This window comes from Danio aesculapii, chromosome 8 (assembly GCF_903798145.1).
Source record: "Danio aesculapii chromosome 8, fDanAes4.1, whole genome shotgun sequence".
Lineage (NCBI taxonomy): Eukaryota > Metazoa > Chordata > Actinopteri > Cypriniformes > Danionidae > Danio > Danio aesculapii.
Genome location: NC_079442.1, coordinates 17,779,616 through 17,794,434, shown reverse-complemented (window position 1 = coordinate 17,794,434; position 14,819 = coordinate 17,779,616). Strand labels below are relative to the sequence as shown.

Genomic DNA, 14,819 nt, shown 5'->3' with positions numbered 1-14,819 from the left:
ATTAAAAATCTTCATTCATTTTCATTCATCAATTAATGTTATGCTACTGTTGGACAGTGTAATAAGCATTTTTTTCGATTAGCTTTCAAAACAATTTGAAGTTAGGACAGCTCTCAGGTTGCCCTAAAGTTTAGACAGTTTCAGGATATTGGTTAGGATATTTCCGTAATATCACCTTCTTATGTGTAACTTTTTTTATTTATTTGTTTTTTGAAAATAGGCGAATTTTAAAGCAACTATCTAACTTGCTCACTTAGTCATCCGTTTACTCATTCACTGCCAGACTGATTCACTTAACATCTGAAAAGTTTATAAATCTGCAAAAGTCCCCTCAATTTAAACAGATGCGCTTTACTATTGAATCCTTTCAGTAAATCTCCAGGTTTTGCGGGAGCACTTTTAGCTTAGCTTACTATAAACCATTGAACTGGGTTTGACTATTAGCATATCATTCAAAATGACCTAATAATTTAGGTGATTTTCCTAGTTAAAGCCACTTAAAGTAATAATCAAGGCAGCAAATGTCCTTTTTTTTGTGCCAGAATGAGAGTATTCCTCCTAGACATATCGGCCTAGAAAATAGCAAATTTTCATTTTTTTATCAGTCTTAGTACATGATGTACAGAAAAGTCAAGCTTTAAATAGGGAAACTTTCAAAACTCTTTATTTGAAATTTGTTGGGGCTAATAGTCTAATTAGATTCAATGAATTCCTCTAAGCTAAGTTAAAAGTTCTCGCATGACCCATAAATCTGCTGGATTGATTTAAAAATTGTAAAACTGTTTAACTCTAGGGCAGTTGTCAAATTAGCAAATTTCCAAATAGAGAGTCTTTTATTTCCCCAAAAAATAAAATCTCCTTTAAGATAAGATCATTTTAAAGATAGAATCTTTCTGTAATTCACCCCATGTCTGTAATTATTGGCCGATTGCAACCAGTAGCCAATCAATCTGATCGCCTCGACATCATTAATATTAAAGATTTACCATGTTGTGATTTTATAGCCAACACATCTGTGCATCCTCCACCCTCAGGCAGTCCCCAGCAAACGGTGACGTGGATAGAGAGATCACTCACCGGGGTGTGAAGTGCGAGGAAGTTTGGCACCCACAAGAAGCTTTCAGGGGAACTTTGAAAAAGACCCAAATAGAGCAAAGCTGCGAGCTTGTTTCCTATTAACTTCTGGCACATTCCGGTGGAAGAAGTTTCATATTTTGACAAAAGAAATGAAAGGCAGGCTGAATAAGAAACCATTTTGCTCAATTGTTGTAACAGAAAAAGCAAAATTGTAACCATATTAAATTAAATCCGCAGGGCTCAACCCAGCTTATGTGACTTATGATACTCTATTGTTGTCCAACATCATCAATGTAATCCAGATTGTTGATCCATATCCACATTATTGTCATTCTCTACATTCCTCTGAATGACAATACCAAGGCTCACATATGCTCGGAATTACACGTATCGTCCAATCAGGAGAGACTGACTCGTCATTTGGCGGGGTTGACCTTGTAAACCATTCCATCAGCATGACAAAGATGAGTGTTTTCTGCTTAATTAGGAACACATGCCACTCAGTCTCTGCGAATAGACCTGATGTGTGATTACACAACCTGCTGCCATCTGATAGGCTGGTGAGAATGACGTCATAGCAGCTGCCAAATACCCCAGCTAACCCCCACCCCCCCATCCCAACAAAAATCGAAGGTTACGTAACATCTAACCAACACTTAACCCCTACAATGATTTTTACTGGTACAATTTTCGGTGGCGATAAAAACTGGAGGACTCTTTCCAAACCTGCACAAGCTCATTGTTCGTTTAATCACCTACCTGCATTTTTACATGTATTTTAAGTGCAATTTCATTCTCTCTGTGTCGTTGGATAGGTTAGAAAGGGAGCTCCCCCAATACTGCGTGCTCTTTTGCGAGTCCTTTGTTGTTAATAAAGTGTTGGAGTGCTTTCACGCTTCTCTGGCGAGTGCTGAGTGCTGCGGGGCAGGGGGGGAGACCAAAACACCAAGCCAACCCCATCTGTGTTCATTTGACTGGAGAGAGAGAGAGAAAGCTGATGGAGCTGTAAAAATTACCTGCTTTTTTTAGTAATGAGAGTTTTTGGCCTAGAGAGAGAGCGTCGGATGATGATAGAGTCTGAAAGAGAAGCTTTAGTGAGGGAAAGTGAGAAACTTTGGGGAGCGCAGAGGAGAACCACACCCTTACCCACTTCTACTGCATGGTTAAAATTGCAGCTTGTCTTGTCCCTGTCAGTATAGCTCAAAATTTCCCTTTGCTCTCACTCTGTTCTCACACATATAACTTTGCAGTTTACAGATTGCTGTTGCTTTCACACTTAACGAGTGTTTTAAGCATTATGAGGATAGAGCTGTTATGATTATTAAATGTACAGGGTGATAATTGAAATAATGGCAGATATGGTGATTAATTGTCTGTTCTTTTGGCTTTGTCATGCTTTTTGTGTAATTCTTTCAGTGAATCATTATTGCTTGTACAGTTGGAGGCCAAACTATTAACAGGAGGCCTGTGAGATTTGTATTCCTTTTCAAATATTTTCCGAGTGATCTTTAATGGCCCGTTTCCACTGAGTTGTACGATACAGTACGGTACTGTACAGTTCTACGCTTTTATGGCCGTTTCCACTTTCAAAAGGCGTACCGAACCATACCATACCACACCACTTTTTTGGCACCCTTTCGAAAGGGTACCAAACACGAGAAAGGGTACCAAAAGGTGGAGCTAGACGCGCAGCTGAAAGCTATTGGTTTACAGAGATACGTCATTCGCTCACGCAACAAGCCAGAATGAAAACAAAGAAATTGCCATATTTTAAATTCACAGCGAGAGATTATAGCAGAATTATATATACATATAATAATGAGCCTTGGTCGACCCAGCCTCAAACAAACCTTGTCGTCATCTTGATGGACAGCCACAAAGCCAAAAAGAAGAGCAGATTTTACCCTGTGCCCCTTAGGTTTTTACGAGCCAGTCTGAAGCGCGAACGGTTTCACTTTCTTGCTTGCACTCGCTGTGCATCTATATTTGAAATTACAAACTTCTTGAGCTGATGATAATAACGTGCTTTTCAAACCTGATCCTGTCAGAAACCTACAAAAGCGAGAGTAACACGCGAAGAAACAAAGGAGAAGCTGGAAAAAAGGAGCACATTATTTTTTCTGCAAACGTGAACAAACTGCCTTGTTTAACTATTATCATCACCTTTTGGACTATTATGAACTCAGAATGATGGAATTATTTTCTAACAAGAGGCTACATGTGCTGCTGAAGATTAAAGATGCATTTAATCATGAGAGGTTTGCTCTGACTGTGTTTTGTTTTTAACCTAAATAAGGACTAAATGTATCCTGTGTGTGGTTTTTCTGTAATTGGTAATATATCTGAGACTGTAAGGGTCTGTATGTGTTCATATATGTTGCATTGATTTATTTATTTTAGATAATTACTGACGTTACAGTAGGCTATTTCGCACTGCCATTGATCTGCAGTTATAATCAACTCATGTTCATAGAAAAGTTAGCAAGAAACATTTATACAGAAGTATTTATGTGTATAAAGCATCTGTTTAGTGAGAAGTGCTGCTCATATGATACTGTATGTGAGCGACCCGTACAGCTTTACTGTAGACATTTTCTTGAGCGAAAATTACGTTGACTGAAACTTTCTGTCGTACACCATTGGTAACCTTTTAGCAGTGGAAACGGTGACCCGCACCGAGCCAGACCGAGCTGTACCGTACCATACTGTACATCCTCAAGATCTTTTTTCAACACACTATTTAGCATAATACATTAATAACTTGTTTGTAATAGCTTTTTTTTTTATTTTTGTAGTTATTACAGTACATGCTAATACAAAAAATCAAAGGATACACTAAAATAGCACATCCTAGATCTAAATGAATAAAATATTCTCATTAAATACTTTGTCCTTTACATAGTTGAATGTGCTGACAATAAATTCACAGAAAAAAGTGAAAATCAAAAGTGTAAACCCATGGAGGTCTAGATTTGGAGTCACACTTACAATTGAAGTGGAAAAACACACTGCAGGCTGATCCAACTTTGATGTAATGTCCTTAAAAAAAGTCAAAATTAGGCTCAGTAGTGTGTGTGGCCTCCATGTGCCTGTATAACCTCCCTACAATGCCTGGGCATGCTCCTGATGAGGTGGTGGATGGTCTCCTAAGAGATCTCCTCCCAGACCTGGACTAAAGCATCCGCCAACTCCTGGACAGTCTGGGATGTAAAGTGACATTAGTGGATGGAGCGAGACATGATGTCCCTGATGTGCTCAATTGGATTTAGATTTGGGGAATAGGCAAGCCATTGTATAGCATCAATGCCTTCGTCTTGCAGGAACTGCTGACACACTCCTGCCACATGAGGACTAGCATTGTCTTGCATTAGGAGGAACCCAGGGCCAACCGCACAGGCAAATAGTCTCACAAGCGGTCATCTCCGCACCTAATGGCAGTCAGGCGGTCATGGAGGATGTTGCAGGCAGCAGAGCGTTCTCCATGGTGTCTCCAGACTCTGTCATGTGCTCAGTGTGAACCTGCTTTCGTCTGTTATAAGCACGGGGCACCAGTGGCGACTTTGCCAATCTTGGTGTTTTCTGGCAAATGCCAAATGCCCTGCACAATGTTGGGCTGTAAGCACAACCCCCACCTGTGGATGTCAGGCCCTCATACCACCCTTACGGTTTCTGACCTTTCAAGCAGACACATGCACATTTGTGACCTGCTGGAGGTCATTTTGCAGGGCTCTGGCAGTGCTCCTCCTGTACCTCCTTGCACAAAGACAGAGGCAGACATGCTGCTGGGTTGCAGGCCTCCTTTGCATCTCCTGATGTACTGGCCTGCCTCCTGGTAGCACCTCTATGCTCTGGACATTACGCTGACAGACACAGCAAACCTTCGTGGCACAGATCACATTAATGTGCCATCCTGGGTGAGATGCACTACCTGAGCTGCTTGATGATGACAGAATTTTCATTTTTGTGTGAACTATCCCTTTAAGACCTTAAAATTTACTTCATTTGTGTTCAATCACACACATTTCCATCTAAAATTCGGCTTTATCATTTACACGCTTTATTATTTCCAGACTAGCCATGTACAATAAAAAACACAGCCTCAGGTTTGTGTCTCCAACACCTCTGCTATGCCTCAGTCACACCGTTCTTTTCTTTTAAACTTAATAGTCTGTTCTGTTCCTGTCAGGCAACAGCACAACAAAAGCAGGACCATTTTCATTTAGACCACCATTTATTAGTTAAAGCACCTTTTTTTTGAAAAGCTTTTTAATAAACAGGCTCGGTTCACTGCACAGCCTGTGGAGATTTGGAAAATGGCACAAATTGTTTGGTCTCACCAACATAATTTGTTGTAACTCAAGAGTCCTCTCAGGAATTTCATTAACTTAACAAAAACCATGACGAGACGTTTTCTGTTCTTGAAATAGAATGAACATTCATTCATTCAATTTCTTCAGCTCAGTTCCTTATTTATCAGGGGTTGCCACAGTGGAATGAACTGCTAACTATTCCAGCATATGTTTTATGCAGCGGATGCCCTTCCAGCCACAACCCAGTATTGGGAAACACCCATACACTCTCACATTCACACACACACACACTCATACACATACACTATGGCCAATTTTGTTTATCCAATCCACAGAAATGCCAACTGGCCCAGCCGGGACTCGAACCAGTGACCTTCTTGCTGTGCTAACCACTGAGCCACCATGCCACACTATGAAATGAAGAATAACTCGTAAATATATATAAATCATACCTATTTGTATTTGAAATTTAAAGATGAACTTTCATGTAATTTATGTAATCTGTCTAGCCTATATTATCACATATCAAATTTCTATATGGGGTGTGATTATATTTAGTCTTCTACATTACTCTGGACACACCATTACTCTTCTTTTATTATGAATTTATAAATGAAATAATCAAAAGTACATGCACAAAACAATGAACAAATATAGAAATTCCTATCTAAATTAAATGACTGAACAAAAATTTAATGATGGAATTTAAATCCAATTTACTTGCTAATCGACAAGAGATATTAAACGTTTGGCATATCGATGTGTTTCAGCACGCTTGAAATGGACATTTAAACTTTTACATTAGATTCATGATAAAACGGCATGTTGCATGATTTATAACAGTGATGAATTACAGTTTGTTTAATAGTGTAATCGGTTAATCGTTGCATCCTTATTGTTGATGCAGTGTTATTTGTTTCTATGACAAACAAGGCTACCTTTGGTTAGGTTGTTGACACTAAGGTGACATTTACACTAGCTCATTTTCATTCTCTTAAATGGTCATTTAGAATGAAAATGCGCCTCATCCAGACTAGCTTTTTATTATGTTTTAAAGAGCACCTATTTTACCCCTTTTAAAAGATGTAAGATAAGCCTTTGGTGTCTCCAGAATGTGTCTGTAAAATTTTAGCTCAAAATACCCATCAGATTATTTAGTATAGCCTCCACAATCCATCCATTTTGGTGTCTGAATACATAGCTGTTTTTGTAGCCTGTAGCTTTAAATCCAAATGAGCTGCTTCTTGCCACCCATCGTTCCCACGTACGTCTGCTTCTCGTCATGCGTTACGTCAGATAAACAGCACAGTGACAGAGACAGACTTGGATGAAGCTGAAATACAGCTCACGAGTCAAAAATACCAAGTATATTTTGTGTAATTGCGATGGAGTTTATTCAAGCCTTTCTGAAATGATGAGTCTCACACAAATGCCATTTGCAGCGCGCACACACACACCCACACACATATGTGTGTTTACTGACATCATGTGGCCGTGGTGATTATAGCAGTTAAGAATCAGATAGGGATTTTACTGTCTTTATCACAAGTATGTTTTAAAAACATTTTAAACTTATGCACTTACCCAGTGTATTTGCAAAAAAAATGTTCTGTGGACATGTGTATACATGGTATTATAGAAACATGGCACCTGTCAATCAATTCAGTGGGCTAAGAAAACCACACTCCTACAGTACGTCACATTGCAGTGGGCCTCAAAATCACTGGGATTTGGGTCCTATTTTAACGTCAGGAGAATTAAAAAAAATTAATTTGTTGGGTTTCTATCACTCCAATATGATAGTGGGCACACTAAACCTACACACAGCTTTGTCCAAACAGCTTACAAAAGTTGTTTTTCATTATAGGTGCCCTTTAAAGAAAAGAATCATTCATTCATTCATTGCAGTCTGTGTTATGATCATAAGAGAGGGACTTTTTCCAAATGAAAATGGGGTGTTTTCAAAATGCTTCTTTTTCACAAGTCAAAGATTCCTGAGTAATGTGGACTCCAGGTGAAACCGTAACAAAACTAAGCTCAAAAACGAGCTGAAATACAGGCCTGACCTGGAAAAACCGGACATCTGGTCACCCTATTTGGGGGCTATACCTGGACTTTTTAAAATTCTGTCGGGCCTGTAACCCCCTTATAGAACAGTACCTTATAGTTGCCTTTAAGGCTAACATATTCATAATGAACGCCAAAAAACCTGTACTTCAATTAATCTCATTTACCTCTTCCTTTAAATGATCACTAGTTTGCCTGGCTGGAGTCCTAGAGGTACTTTCCTAACCGTTTCCGAATATCCTTCATTCACTTTATTAGCTGTTTTCCATTCCTGTCTGAAATAAAGGTCTGTTCTTTACTCCAAATCAAGTTCTAGTCATGTCTGTCATGCAGTCATGTATATTCAGTGAGTCTGATTACTTAAACTACAGGCAATGTATTCTTGTTTCATAGCTTATTTATGTATGTATGTATGTATGTATGTATGTATGTGCATTTGAAAGAACTGTGTATGGATAAGTGTAGGTTATTACCATTTTTATTTTTTTTTAATAAATTTTTGTCTTCTGATAAAAACAAAACACTATATTCTAAAGAATGCTGGGAAAATGAAGCCCTTGACATTCATAACCAAAAATACTATATTCCTAATCAATGACTGTTTTTTCCAACATCTTTATATATCATCCAGTATATCTTATTTTGCGTTCAACAGAAGAAAGAAGGATGAATAAATGACAACAGAATTTTCTTTTTGTGTGTGTGTGTGTGTGTGTGTGGACTATCTTTTTAAGTGTCATACATTGATATATTTTGAGATCTACCTCTATGTTCACTGTGAGAGACTGTCTATGATCAACAGTGCTACCGCAACACTTTTAATAGAGCAAATCTTGAGACTCTACTGTGTGATGCTTTGCTGTAACCTGTGTTGTTCTGTATTTCAGAGTAAAGAACAGCAGCTCCAGGCCTTGAACCAAAGTAATAAAGTCTTCCTTTACTGTGCCTTCCTGGACTACAGGTGGGTCAGATCTTTATGCATATGTTGACTTCATGTTTAACAATTATTTGTTTGTAATTTGCAAAAATGTAGCCAAATATCCAGTTATATATCCAATATCCAGTTAATATCAAAGTAATTATCTTTATGGGATACAATAAAGTGACATACATGTGATGGGACTTGGTAGAAAGTACAGTTTGTGTTTTTGTGAATGTAAATCATATGGTATTTCTTTCTTTTTAGTTTTTATTTTATTTGTCCAAACAAACTTTGTTCAAAAGCTCACCATTTAATAGTTTTACTGTCTCATTTTAACATATTGTCTTGTTAAATCTGTTAAAATTGCATTGTAGGCCCCATTTTTAGACATTTTTTCAAATATCTTGCACTTTATTTATGGCCAATTCTATTTCTCTTTGAGGATGTCCAAACTTTCATCCTTAATCTCACTGTTCAGAGATATTTATGCCATTCTTCCTGTCTGTTCTCTCATGTATCGCTCTGTCTGTCATTTTGAGTGTCTCATTTCACATTTCCTGTTTAAGATTGTCAGGAAGTGCTTTAATATATCAATGTGTGTCTTGTATTTATATCCAGCTGTTATCCTATTACCCAAGTAAAGGCCAGAAATAAACGTATGACACTTCGTATATCTACATCATGATATCCAGCATTTAAATCACTTTTATTTTGATTGTTTCATGGACAGAATCTTTTAATTTATCTTGTAGTCTAAATCTTTCAGCCCTGCTAACATTTTTTAGAAATTGGAAAGTCTATTGTTGAAAAAAAAAACAATCTTATGCTATAATAGATATACCAGAAAAATCACTTGAGGCCAATAAATGAAGCCAAGTTTAGCGTCATGTGAAAAATGTGAATAATTTGAAGTAGAGCATGTTTGATTTGGAGTGATATCCATCTTTCTTGTTTTCTCTCTCTATCATTCTTTCTCGTGCTTGTTTGCTCTTTCTCCCATGTGGGTATTTAATAAATATCTGCATCCACAATGGAGTTATAAAGCTGAAATATTGGAGATTAATGGAACCTTGCGTTAGTTTTCATTTCGTTTAGATCAGATTTGATCAACAGCTCTTTGGTAATTCCATTAACGCTGGACGAGGGTGTGAATTCATATGCTTTCAATATAAACAATGAAAAACTCCAGCAACTGTAATGCTCAATTAAACCTCTATATGCTTGTGTGTGTCTGTTTTAGCTCCAAAGAAGGTGTGTGGTCCAATGACGGGTGTGTGAGAGCTGATGGAAACCTGTCCTTCTCTATTTGCTTGTGTAACCATCTGACAAACTTCGCCATTCTTATGCAAGTGGTTCCCATGAAGGTGAGGCGCACTCTATGTCACTCAGTGTCTGATGGCAGTTTTATTTTTCGCTTGATAGATTAACATTAATCATGCTTGCTTTGGCAAAACATAAAACATGAAGTTGGTTCAAGAACTATATGCTCAATTTGTGTGCAACACTCAAACACCAAGGTATTAAACATTGTAACCCTAAACACATTGTAAAAAGTGAACCATTGGATCAAATTTAAAATCTTGTTGAGCCACAGTCACACTAGAGTTTGAGCATTTGAAATTTGTTTATATGGTGCTGGATAAAGGAGCGAGATAAAACGAGATGATGCAACACTACTAAAAGAAGCGATTGCTCTATATTTAAAATTTCTGTACAAAAAGGTCCAGCTTTGAACTACTAATGGTTTCACACAATCACGTGATGACAATTTCCAGATCATAGTTCAATAAGCTTGAACTTTGGAATTCAATTGAATTCAATTCACCTTTATTTGTATAGCGCTTATACAATGTAGATTGTGTCAAAGCAGCTTCACATAAAAGGTCATAGTAAATAGGAACAGTGTAGTTCAGTTTGTAGTGTTTAAGTTCAGTTCAGTTTAGCTCAGTTCAGTGTGGTTTAATAATCACAACTGAGAGACCAAACACTGAAGAGCAAATCCAACGATGCGCAGCTCTAAAGATCCCGAACCATGCAAGCCAGTGGCGACAGCGGAGAGGGAAAAAAACTTCACTAATTGTCGGAAATGAAGAAAAAAACCTTGAGAGAAACCAGGCTCAGTTGGGCACAATCATTTTAATTTCTCCGCTCGCCAAACGTCTTGTGCAGAGCTGTAGTCTCAGTGGCGGAGGCTGGAAGCTGGCCTCAGCGAAGACTCGTCTGTCTCTGGAGCGTCACAGGAATCAGTCTCATGTTCTCCACTCTTCCATGACCACCACAGTAGCTGCTCAGGATACGGCCTGGTCCAGGATATGGAAACCTTGGGATCATCTCGTCGTTGATCTTGGATCAAATCAGTGACTCTGCATAGTCTGAGGGCCTCGGGAAGAGTATCCCCAGGTGGAAATGGAGAATAAAGAAAATAATTAGCGTAGCTGCTGTTCATAGTGTATATAAACAAGATGCAGAACCTGTGTGGAAGCCCGCTAAGTGGTGCACTGAGTGTATGCTTTACTGAACATGTACATTGACATTTACTGAATGCAGTGATAAATGTCAAACTTGTAAGTCAGTGGGGCACAAAGTGTACGATTTTATTTTATTAGTTTTATTTAACAGTTTATTACTGAAAACTGCCTTAAACTAAGTTCAAACATTTTTTTGTTATTCTTGTGGTGCACAAATTATAACGTGACCACCATGATGGCCTTCTTCGTACAGAAGAGCAAAAATAGTAAATGAATGTAATTCAGAAAGCATCTTTAAACGTTAATTACTTTAACATGAACTAAGTATGAAACTTCTACAACAGGGGTGTCAAACTCATTTTAACCGAGGACTGCTTCAGCATCATGGCTGCCCTCAAAGGGCAAGTTAAAAAAATATTACTACTCCTTTACATATTGATTTAAATACATTACCTGACAAAAGTCTTGTCGCCTATCCAAGTTTTAGCAACAACAAATAATCACTTCATTCTAGTCAATCATTTGGTAACATAAGTGGCTTATATGAAAGGCAAAGGCCTCTAGATTATGCATATTTTCCCAAAATAAAATATGAAGCCTTGATTTTTAATTATATAATTAGGACAGTAAGTTCTGACTATGCTTAGACAAAAGTCTTGTCACTTAACAGAAATAATGTACAGTATAGAATATAAAGTCATGGTGCAGTGGAAAAGAATTAATATTGTGTCTGACTCCCATGAGCTTGGACGACTACATACATACATCTCTGCAATGACTCAAATAACTTATTAATGAAGTCATCTGGAATGGCAAAGAAAGCATTCTTGCAGGACTCCCAGAGTTCATCAGGATTATTGGGATTCATCTTCAATGAAATTCATCTTTTTCATCTTACCCCATACATGCTCAATAATGTTCATGCCTGGTGACTAGGCTAGCCAATCCTGGAGCACCTTGACCTTCTTTGCTTTCAGGAACTTTGATGTGGAGGCAAAGTATGAGAAGGAGCGCTATCCTGTTGAAGAATATGCCCTCTCCTGTGGTTTGCAATGTAATGGCCAGCTCAAATGTCTTGATACCTCAGGCTGTTGATGTTGCCATCCACTCTGCAGATCTCTCACACGCCCCCATACTGAATGAAACCCCATGATTTTTCCTTCACCAAACTTGACTGATTTCCATGAGAATCTTGGGTCCATGCAGGTTCTAATAGGTCTTCTGCAGTATTTGTGATGATTGGGATGCAGTTTAACAGATGATTCATCAAGAAAACCCACCTTCTGCCACTTTTCCAAAAATCAAGTAGAAGTCAAGTTAGTATTTGTCGCTCTTACAACTGAGATCGACGACAAGACTTTTGTTAGGTAGTGTAAATTCTTAATACATAATTGTCTTTTTATTTGATTATAACAATAAAGTAACAAAGATATATATATATATATATATATATATATATATATATATATATATATATATATATATTATAATATATATATATATAAATGCATAAATCCTTTTATCAAGTAGTCCAAAGAAGCCCACATTATTCAAGCAAAGTAAATAACAAAGCAAACATCATCTGACACAAGTCATTACCATTCTTCAAAACTTTGGCCATATTTTGGAGAAGCAGAACTATGGATGATAACTATTTTGAGCTGGGTCTCACACAAAACATGCATTATGGGAGATGTAGTTTATTTTCAACATGAGATATAAAGCAGCATGCACTTTTACTTCTAATGCTGGGTTCATACTAAACGTAAAGCACCACATCACTAGCTCTAGAATTACACGCGGGATTCTTTCACCTGATGTGAGTTTTCAGTTTGAGTTGAATACCTTAGATTTCCACAAAAGGTGCAATTGAAATTAATTCTGTACTTGCATGCATTGCATTGCTCAGTTTGCATTTATTTTGTATTCAATCTTTACTCACCTTAAGTATTTCTTGCATTAGTTGTGAATCATAGGCTCTCACAGGGCCACTTTAAATGATTTGGTGGGCATGCTTTTGTGGGTCACATAAAATGATATAGCGGTTAGCTGTTGTCGTGAAGATTACGTCAGCGCTGATGTCTAATGTGGATGCACTGTGTGATCTGTAGTGTGATGTTTAATCAGGGTTACAGCTAAACTCTGCAGGAAAAGGGGCCATATTTTAGGACACAAATGTAAATTCTAGTGTCTGACTAAGCATGTGAATTATATGTGAGTGGATAAAGTACAGTTCCGGGGTCTTAGGATTACAAACTCAGACGTCCACCACAAAATGATCTTCATCCAAAAACATTTGTTTAATCCCTAAGGAGTTTTTTCTTTAACAGATATCCCCATAAGAAACAGTTGCCATCTGAATAGGGTTCTTGTCTTAGACTAAGATTTAATTCTGGAAAATCTAACATTGTATATAAAGGGACAGTTCACCCGAAAAAGAAAATTTACTCACTATTTTTTCTCCGTCAAGTTTCTTTCCTCTATTGAATGCAAAAGAAGATATTTTGAAAAAGGCTGAACACCTGTTAGCATTGACTTCCATAATAGGAAAAATAAGTAAATACTGTTGAAGTGATTGGTTACAGGGTTCCAGCATTATTCAAAATATTTTCTTTTGTATTTAACAGAGGAAAGAAACAAGTAACAGGTGAGTACATGATGATTTTCTCTTTAAAGATATTAAATCTAAACGATTAAAGATAAACTCACAACATTAAAAATGCACACATTGTATGCCAGTATATATTTTTACCAGCTCATAAATTGGTAAAAGTGGTCATACAGTGGCAGGGACCCCAGAAATTAAGGTCTGCTGCAAAGCCACAGTGGTTCAGACATCTGCACAGACTGTACTGATGTTCATTTTCTTTTAAACACGCCACTCTTCTCTCAGTCATTAAAGCATGCGGTTTGATCTTGTTTAGATGTCTTTGGTCCATTTTGCGTTGATATTTTTGTCAAATTTCACCAAAGTTCATTTTAGAACTTGTTTGGATCTGATGGCTATGTTTAAACGAATAACCCCAACAGTTCAATTACAGCAGAATTATTTTTATTAAAAGTAAATATCCCAAGATTGAACACACTCTTAAGAAGTACTATAAGTCCACACACACATATACACGATTTGATAGAGGCAACACCAAAGCTCTAAAAATATAAAATTTAGTAAGCAAGTAATGCAAATTTACACTCACCGGCCACTTTATTAGGTACACTAGTACTGGGTTGCACCCCTTTTTGCCTTCAGAACTACCTTAATCCTTCATGGCATAGATTCAACAAGGTACTGGAAATATTCCTCTGAGATCTTGGTCTATATTGACATGATAGCATCACGCAGTTGCTGCAGATTTGTTGGCTGAACATCCATGATGCGAATCTCCCGTTCCATCACATCCCAAAGGTGCTCTATTGGATTTAGCTCTGGTGACTGTGGAGGCTATTTGAGTATAGTGAACTCATTGTCATGTTCAAGAAACCAGTCTGAGATGATTGCGCTTTATGACATGGCATGTTATTTTTCTGCAAGTAGCCATCAGAAGATGGCTACACTGTGGTCATAAAGGGATGGACATGGTCTGCAACAATCAGGTAGGCTGTGGCGTTGATACGATGCACATTTGGGACTAATGGGCCCAAGTGTGCCAAAAATGCCATTACACCACCACCACCAGCCTGAACCTTGAAATAGGCAGGATGGATCTATGCTTACATGTTGTTGATGCCAAATTATGACCCTACCATCCGAATGTCGAGGTAGAAATTGAAACTCATCAGACCAGGCAACGTTTTTTCAATCTTCTCTTGTCCAATTTTGGTGACCCTGTAGAAATTGTAGCCTCAGTTTCCTGTTCTTAGCAGACAAGAGTGGCATCCAGTGTGGTCTTCTGCTGCTGTAGCCCATCCGTCTCAAGGTTGGATATGTTGTGCGGTCAGAGATGCTCTTCTGCATACTTCGGTTGTAACGAGTGG

The 14,819-nt window shown here is 37.8% G+C and overlaps 1 protein-coding gene across 3 annotated transcripts in view; it reads left to right on the top strand.

The window, feature by feature from the left end:
• Positions 1-14,819, top strand: part of adgrd1 (adhesion G protein-coupled receptor D1) — a 130,703-nt gene that overhangs the window by 78,728 nt on the left and 37,156 nt on the right. For all 3 annotated transcript variants that reach the window (XM_056463332.1, XM_056463331.1, XM_056463330.1), the window contains 2 exons: positions 8,342-8,415; positions 9,617-9,740. In XM_056463332.1, the coding sequence (XP_056319307.1) occupies positions 8,342-8,415; positions 9,617-9,740 (198 nt within the window). The remainder of the gene's footprint in view (positions 1-8,341; positions 8,416-9,616; positions 9,741-14,819) is intronic.